The following is an 18,348-nucleotide window of genomic DNA, read 5'->3' on the forward strand; positions in this document are numbered from 1 at the left end:
TATTTTAATTAAATTATAATTGGTTTTTAAATCGAGTTTTATTTTATGTTGTTTTTTTAAGTATAGATATGATTTCTCACTAGCTGAATGTTATATTGGCAATTTTTATTAACAAATTAATTTCTCATTTGCTGGCACTTTATATTTTCCCATCTATTTTAATGTTTAATAATTTAATGTACGACATGAGTATTCCCACCTCCCGGAGGAGGAAACGGTTAGTGTCAGACTCTTACTCACTAAACCTGAACCGCCGTGTTAGGTTTTTATAATGCAGAAATTATAAAAACGATAATTTCAATAACTTAATTACAATAATTAAATCGGGGGTAAAAGTGAGATGCCGCTCTATGTACGCCGTTGCGCCGCTTGAATACCGGCAAGATTTAATTGAAGAGGTGATAGATGCTTATCTTTATTTATTTTCCGGGGATGAAAAGCTCAAGACTTCAAATCACGTCGAGGGCACGGCATGAGAACATGTCGGACTTTCACTGACTAAAAACACCCCGAGCATCTACTGCTCAAGCCAAAGTCACGGGATCGGTCGCTCCTGCTCTACGCGACTCTGGCTGATAGGACCTTACCCAACAAAATTAAGTTATACGTTTAAATTGTCATATTTACTCATTGCAAGGAGTCTGATGAGAAGTAACATATCTTCGAGCGCTTACATTATTAAAGCGCTCAAATGTATTGAACTGGATAAACAAAGTGATGGCACTTGTCGAAGAGAAATGTCATTTACATAACGTTGTCATAAAATTTTCTATTTATACTTTTTTTTTGTAAGTATAAACCTTATGCAGGTATATTATCAATTTATTGAAATACTCTGCATTAGTTTATACACTCGAATTTGAAAATTGTCTGGACTTTAAAAGAGACTGCGACCCCTGAGTTTGTTTCGACATTTCTGCTTAGGGTAGTCAGCTAGGAAATGTCGGGTCCATCGTTCTCAAAAAAGACATGTAAAAGTGATAAAATATCCTATTTGCAGAATAAATAATTTCATTTCATTTCATTTTATTCCTTTTCTTTTTTTTAAGGGGTCTTCTTTTTTTTAAAAAGAACTACTTCCACTGTAAGGAATTTAATATTTGCGTCGCGGGGGATTTCACAAACGTACAAATCACATGCACAATGACACCCAGACTCAGAACAAGCATTCGTGGATCACGCTAATGCTTGTGTAGGACAAGCATTTGTATGATCCGCGGGGATTTGGCGTGGTGACCTCAACCGCTCGGCTGTCCGTGCAGTCAAAGTAAGTAGCAGCAGGAGAGTGTAGTTTTACATTGCTAAGCCTTCTACACAGCTTCTTAAAGCAAATACGAATGGGTATCCATTTTATCTGTTTCCCATCATCAGAGCAATTATATACCAGTTAGTTCTGCTTGCACTTTATGGGTTTTTAATTCAGTGCCAAGTCAGACATGGGTAGAACAATATGTGTGATAGTTATAGTTGTCTTCAAGGCTGTTTTCGTCAGTACTGGAGATTACCCAGCGTTTATGGATGAAGATGATATCCGGGTAAGATTTACTAATGTTTTCTTGAAGTATTTGAGTAGGACTATCCAGAATAAGTTTGTTGTGAATGTGTTTTTATTATTGTCTCCATAGTTTTATAATTCCGGTTAGAGTCTAGTGGTATGACTATCGAACAGCCAAGTCAAAGGTCCTCTTTGAGAAACTACCACATCTGAGGGATCGGGTTCAAAACTGACAAAGGTCGAAAGGTTTAAAAACTCTGACATGAGGTGGTAGATCAACCATACGATAAGAAGACACTGACGAATCATTTAATAACTTTCGTGAGGCAAATTCATACCTAATTATTTATTTAATAATAGTTCACTCACGCGTAACTTCGCGGATCGTTCGACAAGTTTTGGGTCGCCTTTCGGTTTTCTTGTTATTTTTTACTTAAAAAAGAAAGATATATCTGAAAGTGGCCAAAAACCAAATTATAAATATGTAGAAAAATATTTTTTAATTTGTATTCTCTGAATCTTAACGTATTTGAATTTTTTGCCTTCGTATTAAAAAGTAAAATGGCTGACAAGACGTTTGTACAATACACTAGATCAAAATAAACGCAATAGAAAATTACATGAGTGGAATTACATCTCAAACTTAATAAATATAAAATTATAAAGTATATTGTAGACTGATGATTCTTCGTCCGATTTTTGTCTTGTTTATCTACGGGGACAAGGGTCTTTACGTCTTGCTTTCTCTTTTTTCAGAGCATGGGGTTGGGTAGAAACCCATATAATCCCAACCCCCACCACAGAGCGCCTCACCACGAGTCTACTGCTACGGGGAGGGTGAGAACCAAGAATATCTTCTTAAGAGACAATTTATTAGATCGCTAACATTTATTTACTTAGTAACAGTTGATGATAATAATGCAGACAATTTTATTAAAATTTGCCATATTTCATCACCATTTAAACCTTCCCTGGACTTTCATCAATATTTCAAGACTAAAATGATCCAAATCGGTTCAGCCATTCTCGAAATTTAGCGAGATAGCAACAGCAATTCATTTTTATATATATAAAAAAAGAGGAAGGGGCAGGCGATGACATAAATATATTTATTTAATGATATCTAATTATTATTTCAGTATAATTTCCACCCAAATGGTTATAAACTGGATCCTTACGGCAACTTTCAACATCCAGACAACATGCCTTATAACGGGTTACCTCCGGTAAGTACCTAATATATGATGTGTCATCAACAACAATTTTTTTTTTAGTTTATTTAGGTATTATGTGTTTACTAGTATTTAGCAGTAATATTGATCCTTTTAAGTAGTAATAAGTATAAAGAAAAGAATCTCACCTTTGAATATCATCAATAAATCGTGGCATAAATTTACTTCTCTGATGTAAAGTTAGGGATAGTAATATTTTTTTTTTATATTTCAGCATCGAGTGCGCCTTAACCAGAATGTAGTAAGTTATGCATTTTGTGGCAAAAAAACAAAACTGTCCAAGTATAGCTTAAGGACAATTTTAGATATTATTATATTTCTATTTTAACTGTTTTTTAGCAAAGGGGTAACCCTGCTGATCAAAACATCGTCGAGATGGTGGTAAGTATTTTAGGACTACGACTACAATTTGGGTTTATTTACGTTAAAATACTGCTTTCAAGGAAATCCATATCATTACCAACAGTTTTTAAGTTCTTAAAGAAAACGACTCCCGCATTAAGGAATTTAATCCTTGTGTCGTGTCGCGGGGAGTTTCAAATACATTCAAATCACATGCACACAGTCACCCAGACTCAGGACAAGCATTCGTGGATCACACAAATGCTTGTCCTACTCGGGGATCGAACCCGCGACACGTTGCGCTCTGTGGGTTAGGCTTGGTGACCTCAACCACTGAGCTATCCGTGCGTTAAACTGCATTTTTTGAATGCGCGGAGAGCCGAGTGGTTGATTTCACCTCGTCAAACACTACGTGCGCGACGTGTCGCTGTATCGGTGTACGACAAGCATTATTAATGTGATCTACGAATGATTGTTTCGAGTCTGGGTATCTTTGTGCATGTGCAATATTTCTGGAATCCCTCGAGACACAAGGATTAAATTCCTTAAAAGAATATGGATAGATTATTATAAGTACTAGGAATAGTTCATGCTACGCATAACGCATGCTGTGAATTCCCCGTTTTATAAGTATAATAGGGATGATGACTGGATATAAAAAGAAAAAATCTCATTAGTCCCTCAGTTTGATAATTGAAAAGTATGAGATACGTATTTTTTCCTTTTTCAAAAAAACTAGAATTGACAAAGATTAACTGCCTTAAAGTTTAGGAGAGGTGGCTTGTCGCGTAACGATAGAGTAAAATTTATACTCAATCGTGACGTCACGCGTAAGTTTCATTCACTGTAATTTGGTCAATTAATGTTTGCGGGACAAATTAAAAAATACGTATTCATTATTATACTAAAAACTACAGTGCAAAAAAAAATTGTCATCATCCCTACTGCAACAAAATCTATGTGCTATAAATACTGTATTTGGAGAATATACCTTGCTATTAAAACTCGTGCTACGATTACTAGGAAGATCTAACATAACTCTAATCCTGCTTACCATTTCCTACGGAAATACGTGCTACGACAACTGCTCGCTACGAATACTACGAGTGACTGTCGTAGCTCCTACCCACGTAGTTATTTGTAATTTTAGGCTGAAGCACAGATAGAAGAGCCTTTCCCTGAAGATGATGGGATACCAAATCCGAATGATGCAAAGGAACTTGACGCATTGGTGAGAGATATTGTTTGAAATAACTTCTTAGAGTAAATTTTCTGACCAGACCTATTGGAAAATGTGGAATTCATAAATGTTTTAAAATAGACTTCGCTTAAATACTAGTTCTGTGTATTAAAGGTATAAAACGAAGGATTTTCACTACAATGAAACTGTTGTACTATAGCTCCCTTAAAAAAAACAATGGTACTTCGAAACCTGAAAAAAATTGAGTTTCTATTTGATATCAGCTTATTCAGGCCAGGTCTACTGTATGGTACATTTCCTTTTGGATCAAATCATTGAAATTCTGAAACATTTGTCCACTTTTTTGGTTCATCATCAAATTGTTCAAAATCAAGGATTCTTTTAAATCTTTGTTTGTTTTTCAGCCAGAGAGGTTAAGTGAAGCCAAAAAGGTAAGTCCATTGGTATTTGAAGACATGAATCACATTCAATAAATGCATAGTTTTTGGTTGGACTCTATCGTATCCAATCTCAAATGGTTTTGATTCCGGAAACGCAACCCTGTTAGTAAGACTCCACAAAATAGGTTCCGTATAATGAAAGATTTGATTTATCTCCTTGCTCTTCATTTTCAAGCAGTTTTGATGTCAACTTTAAGTTTAACACCGACTTAAAGTTTTTTAGTTTTTAGAATTTATTTTGTTTATGTTAATTTTTATGAGAGGTATTCGTTTATTTTTAGTGGGGCGAGTTTCGTACTCTTTTGGCTGCAGAAAACGTATGTTTTTTTTTATAAACTAATTGCCAGTAATTTTTGTCTAAGCTATACTTCATTCTACCGAGAAAAGCACTTATTACATTATTAAATATGGCATAAGTAGGTCTGTGTTTTATTAACTGTTTGATATTCGTAAAACTGAAAATACTTTTCGTTTATTTCATGATTTAACTTTTATTTCTTGATTCATAGGACCAATTCCAACCAGGCGAAGTTATGAAAGATGTAAGTACGATTTTCTTCATTATTTGATAATACGTTGTACAGCAGACAAGGGGGTCTAATTTTTAATATAAGACTGTAGTGTGTTGCTGAGATAGACAGTGCAACACGTGACGTAGAGTCTATCAGCTTTCCCCCTCCGCAACTAACTTCATAAGTCAGCGAAAAAATAAGTCCGGGTCTAAGCTCTCTCTGAGATTAACCCTTGCTCATTTTAAACACAGTCCCAGTGGCTTTTTTATGTGACCTCAATCATTCGGCTATTCTGGGTCAAAAAAGGTAATAATTATTCATATTTTTTCAGTGGGAGGAGGATGCTCACAGATGGGCAGTAAGTCATCATCATTCCCCTGCCCTTATCCCAATTATTTTTATTTGGGGTCGGCGCAACATGTCTTCTTTTTCCATACCTTTCTATCGTCCGTCATCTCACAAGAAACACACTTTGCAGCCATATCGTCTTTCACACAATCTATCCATCGTTTCTTTGCACGTCCTCTTCCCCTATATCCATTCACATCCATGCTCAACGCCTTCCTCAACACATGATTTTCATTCCTCCGCATAACATGCCATGACAGCCGGTTGCCTCGTAGTTTCTCTGCAACCGGTACCACTTTCAAACTTCCTCTTATGAGCTGTAAGTAGCAAAATCAAATAATTTTAATTCAAATAATAATTTCAATAATTTCGGGTTTTTGAAACTGTTTTAAGTATTATCGATTTTTGGTGTAGTGTGGTGTGATTTGATTGTTATGACTTCAGACCTTAGTTAGTATGTTAATGTTTTCAGGCATATTCAAAGCATTTATTAGTAAGATCAGCGTATGAAGTAAGTATTAATTTAATGAAAATTAAAGGTAGTGCTCCATTTAATACCAATTGAATGCGCCCCAGTTTTGTTTTTTAATCTGAATAAAAATGTCACGGATGTACAAATTTTACCTTATTTAAATATCTTAATTTTGCAGAAAAAGAAAGCAGCTGTGAGTGATTCGTTATTTTTATCAAATTACTGATGTACCGCAGGCCGTGGGTTCAATTCCCACCCAGAACAAGTGTTTGTTCTGTGACTGGATTTAATTTACCTATAATTAGATATATTTATGTATTTAGAGATATATTTGTATTTTTATCAGTCTGTTACTCGTAATGCAAGGTTTCGAAGCTTGCTTGTTGAATCGCTGGCCATGGTAAATAAGTAAACTAATTCTATTTAAAAAAAATAATAGCTTTTTTGGTCGGCAAAAAATCTTCTACAGCTTCCTTTTTTTTCCTCAAAGAAGGTTGTAATGGAAACTCAGTTTCAACATTTTTATACTTGTCCCATCCCTTTCAAGATCCAGACAGACCAAAGAAACGCCAGCCAGACATCAAAGAACATGAAAAACGCCTTGGATTAGTAATGGCAGAATTCTGTATTGTTGAAACTTTTTAGTTTTGTTCTAAGGACATATTTCTTCTTACAGCGTCAAGGGGCCACTCCAGCGCCATTGGGAAAACCTAACATCGGAGTAAGTATTCAGTTCATCAGTCTAAAGTCCTATTGAGACCTAGATGGTATCCGTTAATCTTCGAAAGAGAAAGTCACTGTTTGCACTTAAATAAATATCTTGAATCTATGATTCCTAGGTCGTGTCACAATACCATGAACTAATTAACGACATATTTGAATAAGAAAACAAAAAAATGATGGATTGTAATTTTTTTGCCTATATCTACGAAATTGTCAGTGTCGTGAGTGCAACTTGCAATTGACCCTTTTCTAATTTAATTGCAGATGAATGCTTACTGGAGCCCTGATTCATATGCGAGGGTAAGTGTAATGAGGCTTTATCAAAGTAAGGTCATCATCGTCCTAGCCTTTTCCCAACTATGTTGGGGTCGGCTTCCAGTCAAACCGGTTTCAGCTAAGTACCAGTGTTTTACAAGGAGCAACTGCCTATCTGACCTCCTCAACCCAGTTACCTGGGCAACACGATACGTTACTTAAGTTTCCGATTGGGAGAAAGCTAACGTCATTACCAAAACTTTCCTATATGGGAAGATTCCTGCTGCAAGTAGTATAACGTATGTTGGCTAGAAAAATGCTTATTCATAGACTTTCCATCCTTCCAGGCACCTTCAGGCAGACGGATGGACTCACGTAGACAAGGATTCTCACCGTTTCAGGTATAGACATAATAATTTTAAAGTCTTAAATAAAATAGAGTTATTTATTTAAGGTTTGCTTAGCATGTAGGTACAACAAATACACGAAGGACCTTTGTTCTTCCATGCAGATTCTAACTTTGGCATGCGAAATTTAACAAAAAATAAAATAACTCAAATTCCCTACTTATTGTATTGAGTTTGCCTTTGGTTACTGATCATGACTGTCAAGTCGAAGGTTCGAATCCCAGCCGTCATACTTGGTAGTAACAACACTTGCTAAAAACAGTCAGACAAAAATTCAGCGACAGCAAAAAAACACTAAACTTCATTTGTTACAAGGACAATATTGAAGGCCCACTGGGACACGAACTGCCACCTCACAGAGGCATGGGTCATCGATATAACCCACACTACGGAATGGGACTAGGAGCCAGCAAACCAGTAGCTAGATCAGGAGGCTCCGATTACTTCGCTACTGGAAATGGAGATGAGGGAATGCCCTTTTTAAATTACGGAGCCTTTAACAACGGTGATCTACAAAGACATATGCCAGGTTTCCCGAGAGCCAATGGAGGCAAAGATGGTGATTCGTCTGAAAGCAACGTGGCCCTCTCAGGGAAAATACCAGGACCGGGGTCTGAGAAAGATTACCCGAATGGCTACAAAGTACCAATGGCTGGAGGTGAAGGATTTCCAAATGACATGAATCCTGGGCCAGATCCCGCGTTTACGGGAGGCAATTACCCGCAAGCTAAAAGGATGGGAGGACCGGGTATGGGTATGGGTAATATACCTCCACCGCCAAACGTACCACAGCCTGGTGCAACACCAGAACCTGAGGATTACCCATCGGCCCTCCGAATGGGTAACATGCCTGGACCTGGTTCGGAAAAAGATTACCCTAATGGTTACAGACCGTCTCTGAGTCGTCCACCTGGAATGGGCGGTATGGGTATGAGACCCCCCGGAATGGGACCTCCTGGAATGGGACCACCCGGAATGGGACCACCCGGAATGGGACCCTCCGGTAAGGGACCCCCTGGAATGCGACCTCCTGGGATGGGACCCCCTGGAATGAGACCTCCTGGCATGGGACCGCCTGGAATGAGACCTGGTATGGGACCGCCTGGAATGAGAAATCCTGGTATGGGAGGAGGGGGTCCAGGGAAAAACGGAGGCCCAGGTCGTGGTCTCCCGCCCGGTTTCGTCAGCCAGTTTGACCGCCAGCCAGTCAGGGGTCCAGGTGGACGTAACAGGAAGGGTCCCAAAGGCCCTCCAGGATTTGTAAGTAGAGCCAGTTTGATATGCCTACCAGTAACACTTTCATCCATCTAGAAAATTTAATAAGAATTTTTATTAACCCACTAACTTGATATGAAATGCTTTTCATCTATTGAACAGGTTGGTTCAGAACGATGTTAATTTTGTCTTCTACAAACCCTTTTAGAAGTCTCTGCAGTTAGAATGAGCGTAGGTTTTAACTGAATCACCGGACTTAATGGTGAGAATTTATAAGCCTTCTGAGCTAACTTCGTTAGCTTTTAGGTCGCCTACAGCGGCCTTGATAAAATTCTTTGCTAACAATATTATTAAGGAAAACTTCTCTGCTTACTGTGCGTGCGTATATTGAAGATAAAGACCAATATATACCAATATGAAATGAACAATCTGAAAATTGTTTACAGCCAACTGGAAACCTTTTGATGAATTTAGCAAACAAGAAATTGGAGGTGAGTTGATTTAATACTTCTATCATAACGACGAATGTAGTATATTTATATTTTTATAAAACAATGATTAGAAAGACAGTTTTTTCTTGCAGTTCATCATTTACTTATAATAGGGATGATGACAGTTTTTTTTGCAGTGTCCGTCTTGTAGATTTTTGTATAATAATGGATACGTATTTTTTAATTTGTCCCGCAAACATAAATTGACCAAATTACAGTGAATGAAACTTACGCGTGACGTCACGTCGATTTGTAGCCGGAGGAACCGTTGGCAACACTACGTGACGAAAACTGATAATAAAACTCAAAAGTTGGGATTGAATGGATTCCTAGTTATTCTTATTACTCATAGAAGATGTTATCTGAGAATTTTAAGGTAGAGTGCTTTGATATCCCAGTCGTTAAGGTAGCTTTAAAATCTTATCAAAGCCCTACAGAAATTATAATAAATGTTTACTGTGTTTTAATATACAGTAATAATATCTAATTTTACTCTTATCCACAGGAATTGAATCAGGCAGAAACACTCAGAAATAAAACGATCGAAATGCAAAGAGTAAGTTTTAACTTATACTATTAAAACTCGAATTTCATTTCAAGTTTGTTTTGAATCTTAGTATATTCGTGAATGTGCTGAAAACGCCTGTAACATAAGGATTTTATTCCTCAGCGCGTCTTTCACATAAAAATGATTTTTTTGTTTAATTATTATTTTAGAAAATATTTCAATTTACAAGGATTTCTGAACAGGCAACGGCTTATTAACAGTGACATTTAAAATCATAATGCTTTTTTTATTCGAGTTTACAATGAGTTAAACAAATAGTACGGGTCATATAACGGAGATACCGCAACTGAATTAAAATGATGAAGACAGATTTATTTAAATAATTAAGTTATTAATGGCGGATTACGTAGATTTCCGATTTCGGGGACTGCCAACTGTGTTTTATTTATTATAGATTTATTTTAATACATCAACAAAATCAAGCGCAATTGTTGCCTTATATTTCTGTTCTACAAGTTAAAAAAAGTATCAAACATTCATATTTTTTCCAGTTTTTGAGAAGAGAATTTTTAATACGACTGCTTCTAGAATTAGACTTTCCCTAAAGTTTTAAAACTGTTAAAAGTCAGGCAGGTATAAGTATAAGTATAAGAGATTTTATCGTTGTTTTAAATGTGTTTGTATTCAAATTCCACTTTAACTGAGACAAAAACGGCTAGAAACTTAAGTTTGGTATGTGAGTACATGGGTTTTGGTATTACATTGATTCTTCGTTTTTAATTCACAGACAACAACTGAACATGTAAGTAACGTAGTCGACTGGCCTCATGGTATGCGATTAGTGACCCTGACCCCTCAAGGACAAATGTTTGTGTGATGACCCCGAACATTTGTTCCGTACCGGGTGTAATCTTCTAATATATAAAATTCCCGTGTCCCCTCTGAAACGGCTTAACCGATTTTTACATTTTATAAGTATGCGTATTCAGTAGGTCTGAGAATCGACTAACATCTATTTTTCATACCCCTAAGCGTGAAGGGTTGCTCACAGTAAAAAAACATATTTTAATTTTTGGACGAAATTTTTTATGATGTGGCACTAAAAATACATACAACTAGAAATAATTTATTAGGCAAAACAACGTTTGCTGGGTCAGCTAGTTTTATATAAGATGATCTTAATTGAAAAATGTACATATTTTTAGCAACTCACAAGAGAAGAACTTATAAGGCGTCTGCGACAGTATGTAAGTAATTATAAACACACTTGACATTGTCATTGCAGTCCTTAAATTCCTTTATACACTAACAAAGTTTAAGAAGAGTCCTTTAAATTTACAATTTTTGTTCTTAAATCTACACACATTTATAATATTGAAGTAAACATTTTGATAACAGTAAAACAAGTATTATTCAAAAGCTCAGAATGGTCAAACTTGTATTAATCCAAGGTCAAAACACCGAAATCTTTTGTAATAAGCCAGATATGCTTCACAAAGGCGAAGACTCCGACAGGCTATCGTTGACTCGGCTCGTTCTTTGACTGAAGTTAGTTTGAATATCAGATTGTAAGTTCTGGGTATCGCTAGAAGCGAAGACAGTCAAATGAAGGCCCTTTCGTTTTCTTTGAGTTATTATGGAGAATGTAAATTGTCCTTATTTAGGGTTAAACTACTGGTATCCCGCTGTTTTATCTTTGTTGTTCCAAGTGTGAAATGTAGCTAGTATATGTTACGATGGTGTTGTAGTTTTCGATCGATAATTTAATTTTATAAATTGTCGTGGTGGTTTTGATTTTTGCGGCATTAGCGGCTAATAGGATTAATATATTTAAATTAAAAGTGTTTTTTGTTAAACATTTAAAAGAAACTCACGCTATGACCAATAGGAGTCGGTAAGACGGATGACCCGCTAGAATCAGCAATTTGAAAATGTGATCAAAATTTGGCTTATTACTTGATGTGTATTTTTTTCAGGATGATTTTAAAGCACCTATACGTTGGGTGAAATTTCATTCTGTAAGTTGATAACAGTTAATCTATACTATAATATATAAAGCTGAAGAGTTTGTTTGTTTGATTGTTTGAAAGCGCTAATCTCAGGAAATACTGGTCCAAATTGAAAAAATATTTTTGCGTTGAATAGACCATTCATCGAGGAAGGCTTTAGGCTATAAACCACCACGCTGCGACTAATAGTAGCGAAGATACAATGGAAGATGTGAAAAAAACAGGGCGGGTACAAATCATAACTTATATCTTCTACTCACCCACGGGGACAAAGTCGCGAGCAACAGCTAGTCGTTAATAAGGGGTCACGCGAACCGAGAGAAGATAGTTGTCAGCGACGTCATTAGTACCTGTTCAGTATACTACTTAGGAGAGGTAGCCAGAAGAAGTGGCAATTTAAAGTTTCTAAAGCACCTCTGAATAAGGAGACTTTTGATTCAGGGTACCTAGTCAAAAATGAAAAGTAGATTCTAGCAAGATTGAAACAAGTACCTATAAAACTGAAATGAAACTACTTTTACGGATTTTATCGCGGGCAGTTTGCCCGTGACCATGATACCTGCAAAGGTGTCGAAACGTCGGGAACTAAAATTTAAAATTAAATCGCGTTAAAATCCGTAAACGTAGTTTCATTTCGAGTATAAAACTTTTAAAAGAATCACCTAAAACATGTATGTTTCTTTAATTCAAGTATGGTACAGGTTAACTTAAAAAAAGAGCATTTCTATTTCGAATAAATATATATTAGTTACAAATTGATTTATTATATTCGTATCTAGATCCATTATATTAATGTTTCACTGATTAATGTAATGTTTTGACAGCCAGACACGCGCGACGGACTCGCCAGAGTGACGGTATAGTATTTGAGGTTTTATATCTACTTTTGTTATGTTATTCAGTAATCGATTTGAACTTTATACTTTATTCGTGATAGGGACCCGTATAACATGATTTATTTTCAACCGATTTGAAAAAGAGGTTTTCGATTTGTCATTTTAAGTTAAATAAATTACATTTAATCGTTTGTACGATTTTGTTGTTAAAATAAATTATCAAATCTGTTTGCTATATAAAACGATACGTAGCTAAATTCTGTATTTCTGTAATTAAGATCTATCGAAAGGGCATTGCTTCCCTGCATCATTAGATCGTCATAATAATATTGCAATGTCATAACTACATGCCTGTTAGCCTTCTTATACATTTAAAATATTGTTAAACTACTATAAAGTTGTAAATTGTCTGTCTTACAGGATCAAAAAACTCACCAAAATCAACAGTTTATAATTGAAGCAAGTTTTTCATTATTCATATTATTATGTTATACTTAAACCTGGGTCGCTTTTCGCATGGATATCTAGTAAATTCCGTGCCGATAAGTATCAAAATGAGCGAAATGATACATCCAAAAAATAACTTTCTGTGCGAGAGTGACAGCGCTCTATAAAGTTTATATTAGTGTCTCTCTTGCACATTAGCAATGTAATGTAAGAGGTCCAAAGGCGTCACAGTCAAAGCGCTTTTGTTTCTATTTTTTGTACTGATTATTATTATTTTTTTATTTCAAATAAACTGCAATACAGAAATGTATTGCAGGTTATTTGAATTGCTTTGAGGTTGCAGGGTGAATTGTATGTTCCCGTCGTGGACGAGAGTATGTCTAGGCTGGGGTGGACGGTAAGTTGATATAATTAGTTAAATATTTTGATTTAATTATGACTATACTATGCTATAACTATAACTGTAACTATTATAACTATATTTAATTATAATATGCAATAATCTAGCATCTAACCACTACAGAGACAATTAAAGAAAAATTTAAAAAAACCGCACTTAGAAATTTCATCCTTGTATCGCGCGGAGTTTTACAAACATTTAAGTGACAGTCACAAAGTCACCCAGATGATTCAATTCGAGCATTCGTGGATCACACAAAATGCTTGGACTACGCGGGGTTTGTGCCCTCTAACACTTTCTACTTTTTCAGACAGAGTCTTACAACGAGACGTCGTCTACAGAAAAAGCTGTCATCAATGATGAGGCTGCTCTCAGGGTTGTTATGAGGACCATGAACATCACTCTGACTGATCAAAGAGATTGGCTTGTGTACGAAACCATTATGGGTTCAAGGGCTCAGCGTGAGAAAGAGGTAGGTTTTACAATTATAATTTCCTTTCATTCACGGGTTAACTTCACGAGAAGAGACCCGGTCCTTTTTAAAGGCGTGCACGGGGACACAGGTCCAACGTGCAAAGGTCTTCTTGAGAGCTGCTGAGGCCTTATTGGGAACTATAATTTTATTATTGGTACGAGCAGTAAATATACAAAAATTCCTGTAAACTTTAACGATACAGGAGAACATGTTGTTTGTGTGCCCAAGTAAACAAATCACACACAACACAACGATATTTGTATATTTTTCAAGATAATTGACTGTAATACTTAACATTAATAAATTAATTTTGCATTAAGCAATTCAAGGAAAAATATGTATATTTATAAAAATGTGTTGCATTTAAGCGTGGAGATTCTATGTAATTTCTCGGGTTTTAGACTATCTGTGTAACAAATTTGATTACAATCGGTTCAGTAGTTTTGGCGTGAAAGCGAGACAGACAGAGATACTTTCGCATTTATTATATTAGTATAGACTTACTATAAAAGGAGTTTGAACTCGTCCATCACAGTTATTTCCTCAATATAATCTTAAACTGTGTATTTTGTTTTAGTGTGACGGAGAAAATTGTCAGGCAAGGGTAAGTTTTTATACAACCCTCCAATATTGAGGAATAATTTATGAATGAAAGCAAAACTTTTTCATCAATCGTGGCGATAAAACCCGAATTCAGTAATGGGTAGTACTTTTTTTTTATAAGCACTATAATGATAGTATTAATACCAGCCTATAAACGTCCTACTGCTGGGAACAGGCCTCTTCTCACAAAAAGAAGGCTTGAGCTTTGATCATTACCGGTTCACCATTTCAGATAACCAATTTTTTGGAAGCCAGATTTCTTTTCGTAGTTTTCCTGTACCGTATGTCAGTGGTGTCAGAATAGTGAAAAAAGTCCAAATAATTTTGAAAAAGTCGCATTGGTGCTTGTCTGCATTGGGGATCGAACGTGCACCTTCGTGCATACATATCCTTACATAGAACCGCAAAGCCGCAAACCGCTTATTATTATTTTTTTCTTTTTAGTGCACCAGAGTGGGATGTGACACGGTGGTAAGACATTCTTCGTTTTTTTTTAAGTTTTAATAATGAAATCTTTAAAAACTTATCTTTTATTATCTTATTTTTTTAATTCGTTTCAGTGTCGAGGAGATACATGCGGTTCAGGGGTATATAAATGGTATTATTTAAGTTAGTTCTAAATAGGTAATATATACTTATTAGTATTTTATTTTCAGTGTGTAGGTGCGAATTGTCATACTCTTGTAAGTAAAAAATACCTTTCTTTTTAATTGTTCCTAAATTTTAAGCATACGAATTTGCGCGTAATTGTCAGACAATTTTTGAATTTTGATGATGTACAAAGTAAAAATAATACATTTTTATGTCTAAATATTTTCTTTTTTCAGTGTTCAGGACCAGGATGTAATGCAATGGTATGTTATATATTTATATCCCTTTTCATTCACGGGTTAACTTCATGCAAAGATCTTCGGCCCTTTTTTAAGGCATCGGGACACACTGCGCCTTAATCTAAAATCTAATGGGTATCTACCAGGGGCCATCCATCATTGTTCTATATAAGAATGGACACGGATAACACAACTATTGTAATTTGTTATTCATTATTATGAATATGACAAAAAAACTTATAAAATGGCAATGGTAGAATAGTAGCTATGTCTGGTTGATAAAAGGGGATATAAGAACTTTGCCGAATCCTATATCCCGAATCAATAAATAAATACCGTACTAAAAAATAAAAATTGTTGCGACATATCTTCAAAAAACAATAAAATACAAGAACATTCAGGAAGACTAAAGAAACACGTGTTTTACCACCTTTTGGGCGAGTTTCATAACAGCGGAGCAAAGCGGAGTGGACAGCAAAAATATCAATCAAGAATCTTTCAAAATTTAATTTGAAACAGATCTCATAGTTGTATAGTTTATTTATGTTTAGGCTGTGTTCTTCTTTAAGTGACAAATTCACCATGATTATCCATGTACCTACTAGTTGTGTATGTAATATGTTATAGTGAATAAGTCGTTGAAGAACCTTTATAATAATAAAAACTCAAAATGTAGACTATATATTAATGGAAACTTTCATCTAACTTCCACTCTACTCCGCCCAACTCCGCTCCACTCCGCTTCACTTCGCTTCAAGAGAAACACACTAAGACAATGAAACTCAAAGTTTACTTTTAATTTTCAGTGCATCGGCGATCATTGTGTAGCAAAGGTAAAACATTAACCATTTTATTGCTTTCAGGATTGCTTTGTGATTTTATATTGAAGTTTTACTTTCAATTAGATTGGACTGGGGAATGTGAAATAAAAAACTAGATGTATAAACGACATTTTAGTTATTCATGATTTAATATCATTTGAATTTTTTTTAAACGGCTCCCGCACTTATGTTCTTTGTGTCGCGGAGGTATCACAAATATTACACTCACATGCACAAGGGCACCAAGACTCATTTGCTGACAAAAGCTCGTCCTACGCGAGGTTTTGGCGTGGAGACCTAAATTTTTGTTTTGAGTCACTAGCTATTCCAAAATTTGCGACTTTAACATATTTTAATTAAAAGATAGATTTATTCAAAGCTACAAGGAACTGTAGACTTGAGTATTTGATATTAATTTTAGCTTCATATCTCCAAACATTTCCGAGAAAAAGGGTCTTGTTAGACCCGAAGTGATCCTATAAGGGTTCCAGTTCGCCTTTCGAGGAACGGAATCCTGAAAACCCGGGTTATCTTTTTTTATTTAGCCTGTTTTAGATCCCACTGCTGGGCAAAGGCCTTCCCCATTCTCTTCCATGTTATGTCTAAAATTTTATATTTCCAGTACTGTATAAATGCAGTATTATATTATTATAGAATTTACGGTATATTCTAAGTATTCATAGTGAAGTATATTGCGGTTGAATGCTGTTTTATTTGTTTTCAGTGCGATGGCATAAGTTGCGAGGCGCGGGTATGTGAAGAATCCAATACTCTCTAAAGAGTATTTTATTTTATAAGGTTTTATGGAATTGAGGAAAATATTTAGTTCGTATAAACTGTATATTGTCTTGTTTTCACAGTGTTATGGCCAGGATTGTGAAGCAGAGGTATGTGCAATGTTTAAAATAATAATACTCATCCTAGCCTTTTCCCAACTGTGTTGAGGTCGGCTTTCAGTCTAACCGGATCTAGCTAAGTACCAGTGTTTTATAAAGGGCAACCGATAATCTGATTTCCTCCACCCTGCTACCTGGATAACACGATACCCCTTAGTAAGACTGGCTGTCAGAATTTCTAAATGGAACGTGCCTTCTGAAACTAAGAGGAACTCGTTATGACCCAGATGTTCACAAATCCAAGGGCCGACCTTATCAAGCGTAGTTTAACCTATGATTGGAAAACTTAAAAAATGAGACATTGTTAGCCCTCATATTATGAGGCTTTCAATGATGATCAGCCTTTCAAAATAGTGTTTTTAAATAGAAATATGTAAGTACCTTCGAAGACATTAAGGTTAAAATTAGTATGGAAAATAATATTGAAAAGATCAATTCTTTCAGTGCCAATCACTCTCATGCATGAAGACTAGAAATGGCGCGTACCAAGGCAGCACGAGAACTTGGAACGACATGTACCCTCAGGAAGGCGAGTACGGCCCGGAAGGGCCCGCGCAGCAGGGTCCAGGAGCCTATGACGAAGGGCAAGATGATTACTACGGATAACTTACAAAAATAGAATTTGTTTTTTATTTTCCTGAAGATCCTTGGCATATAGGACTCCAAAATTAAGAGTTTTTATTTCAAGGTTGTTTTCCAGGCACTTTCAAAACGTGATATAGACTTTAGGTGCACGTATCCGTCTCATACACAAAACCTCTATATTGCAGAGGTTAAGTCTATCTGGACCGCCTACCGCCTCTTTCAAGAGTAGCATTAAGATTGCTATATAATGAGTCAGCATACTATTTTTGATACTAAGCAGTATTTCTCTGTCAAACAATATTTTGTTAGATAGATTTTGAAAAGTTTCTTTCTTGTTGTCACTTCACTGAATTTTCCGGAACTTAAATTGTAGTTATTTGATCTAAATTACATGATAGAAGTGGTAGATTATAGATTTCATGGAAAGATGCCTGTTAGGTTCTGAAAAATCTTACCAGATTGGAAAATTTACGGCTTAAGAATTATCTGGTGTAAAACAAATATTTTGGCTCAGTCCATGAACCAAGTACAAATGATCTTTCCAGTCATTGTAATCACGATTTACCAACTATAGTTAAACATGCATCTGATTAGCCTCTAGACTCAAAGCATACCATGACTAAGCTCAAACTTCAAAGCGCAGGTATTTCACTTGAATTCAAGGTTCGAGTACTGTTTGTAAGGCAATTGTGGCCTATTTTTGTAGCACACACTGTATGACACACGTCACTGACGATATTAAACGCTATGGTCTTACCAAGATCTGATCTATATGCTTGCAATAACAGTAATGGTATACTCTTTG

General features: G+C 35.7%; 1 protein-coding gene across 3 annotated transcripts; it reads left to right on the top strand.

Annotated features, from left to right (window-relative positions):
- The first annotated feature begins 1,232 nt into the window (after positions 1 to 1,232).
- LOC113505167 (collagen alpha-1(III) chain-like) lies at positions 1,233 to 17,781 on the top strand. 3 transcript variants are annotated; one of them, XM_026887743.1, is made up of 34 exons: positions 1,233 to 1,535; positions 2,252 to 2,332; positions 2,635 to 2,721; positions 2,942 to 2,968; positions 3,067 to 3,108; positions 4,220 to 4,300; positions 4,675 to 4,701; positions 4,992 to 5,027; positions 5,220 to 5,252; positions 5,554 to 5,580; positions 6,043 to 6,081; positions 6,221 to 6,235; positions 6,719 to 6,763; positions 7,030 to 7,065; positions 7,368 to 7,421; positions 7,743 to 8,687; positions 9,089 to 9,133; positions 9,639 to 9,689; positions 10,429 to 10,443; positions 10,847 to 10,888; positions 11,618 to 11,659; positions 12,475 to 12,507; positions 12,907 to 12,945; positions 13,277 to 13,330; positions 13,644 to 13,805; positions 14,386 to 14,412; positions 14,856 to 14,882; positions 14,972 to 14,998; positions 15,068 to 15,094; positions 15,239 to 15,265; positions 16,048 to 16,074; positions 16,787 to 16,813; positions 16,923 to 16,949; positions 17,403 to 17,781. In XM_026887743.1, exons 1-34 carry the CDS (start codon positions 1,437 to 1,439, stop codon positions 17,562 to 17,564), a joined length of 2,535 nt encoding a protein of 844 aa, XP_026743544.1. In that variant the 5' UTR covers positions 1,233 to 1,436; the 3' UTR covers positions 17,565 to 17,781. The 3 variants fall into 3 exon arrangements, with proteins under 3 accessions (XP_026743544.1, XP_026743545.1, XP_026743547.1); XM_026887744.1 differs by lacking the exon at positions 6,043 to 6,081; XM_026887746.1 differs by lacking the exons at positions 14,386 to 14,412; positions 14,856 to 14,882; positions 14,972 to 14,998; ... (4 more) ...; positions 16,923 to 16,949; positions 17,403 to 17,781 and having other exon boundaries at positions 13,648 to 13,795.
- The last annotated feature ends 567 nt before the right edge of the window (positions 17,782 to 18,348 follow it).

This window comes from Trichoplusia ni, chromosome 24, assembly GCF_003590095.1.
Source record: "Trichoplusia ni isolate ovarian cell line Hi5 chromosome 24, tn1, whole genome shotgun sequence".
NCBI lineage: Eukaryota > Metazoa > Arthropoda > Insecta > Lepidoptera > Noctuidae > Trichoplusia > Trichoplusia ni.

What these genes read in the sequence shown, in the direction of transcription:
- LOC113505167 (XM_026887743.1), top strand. Translation starts at nt 1,437, where the DNA reads ATGGGTAGAACAATATGTGTGATAGTTATAGTTGTCTTCAAGGCTGTT. An exon ending in AGTCTACTGCTACGGGGAGG is followed by an intron (nt 2,333 to 2,634) that starts GTGAGAACCAAG and finishes TTATTATTTCAG; the next exon opens with TATAATTTCCACCCAAATGG. An exon ending in GCCAGGATTGTGAAGCAGAG is followed by an intron (nt 16,950 to 17,402) that starts GTATGTGCAATG and finishes CAATTCTTTCAG; the next exon opens with TGCCAATCACTCTCATGCAT.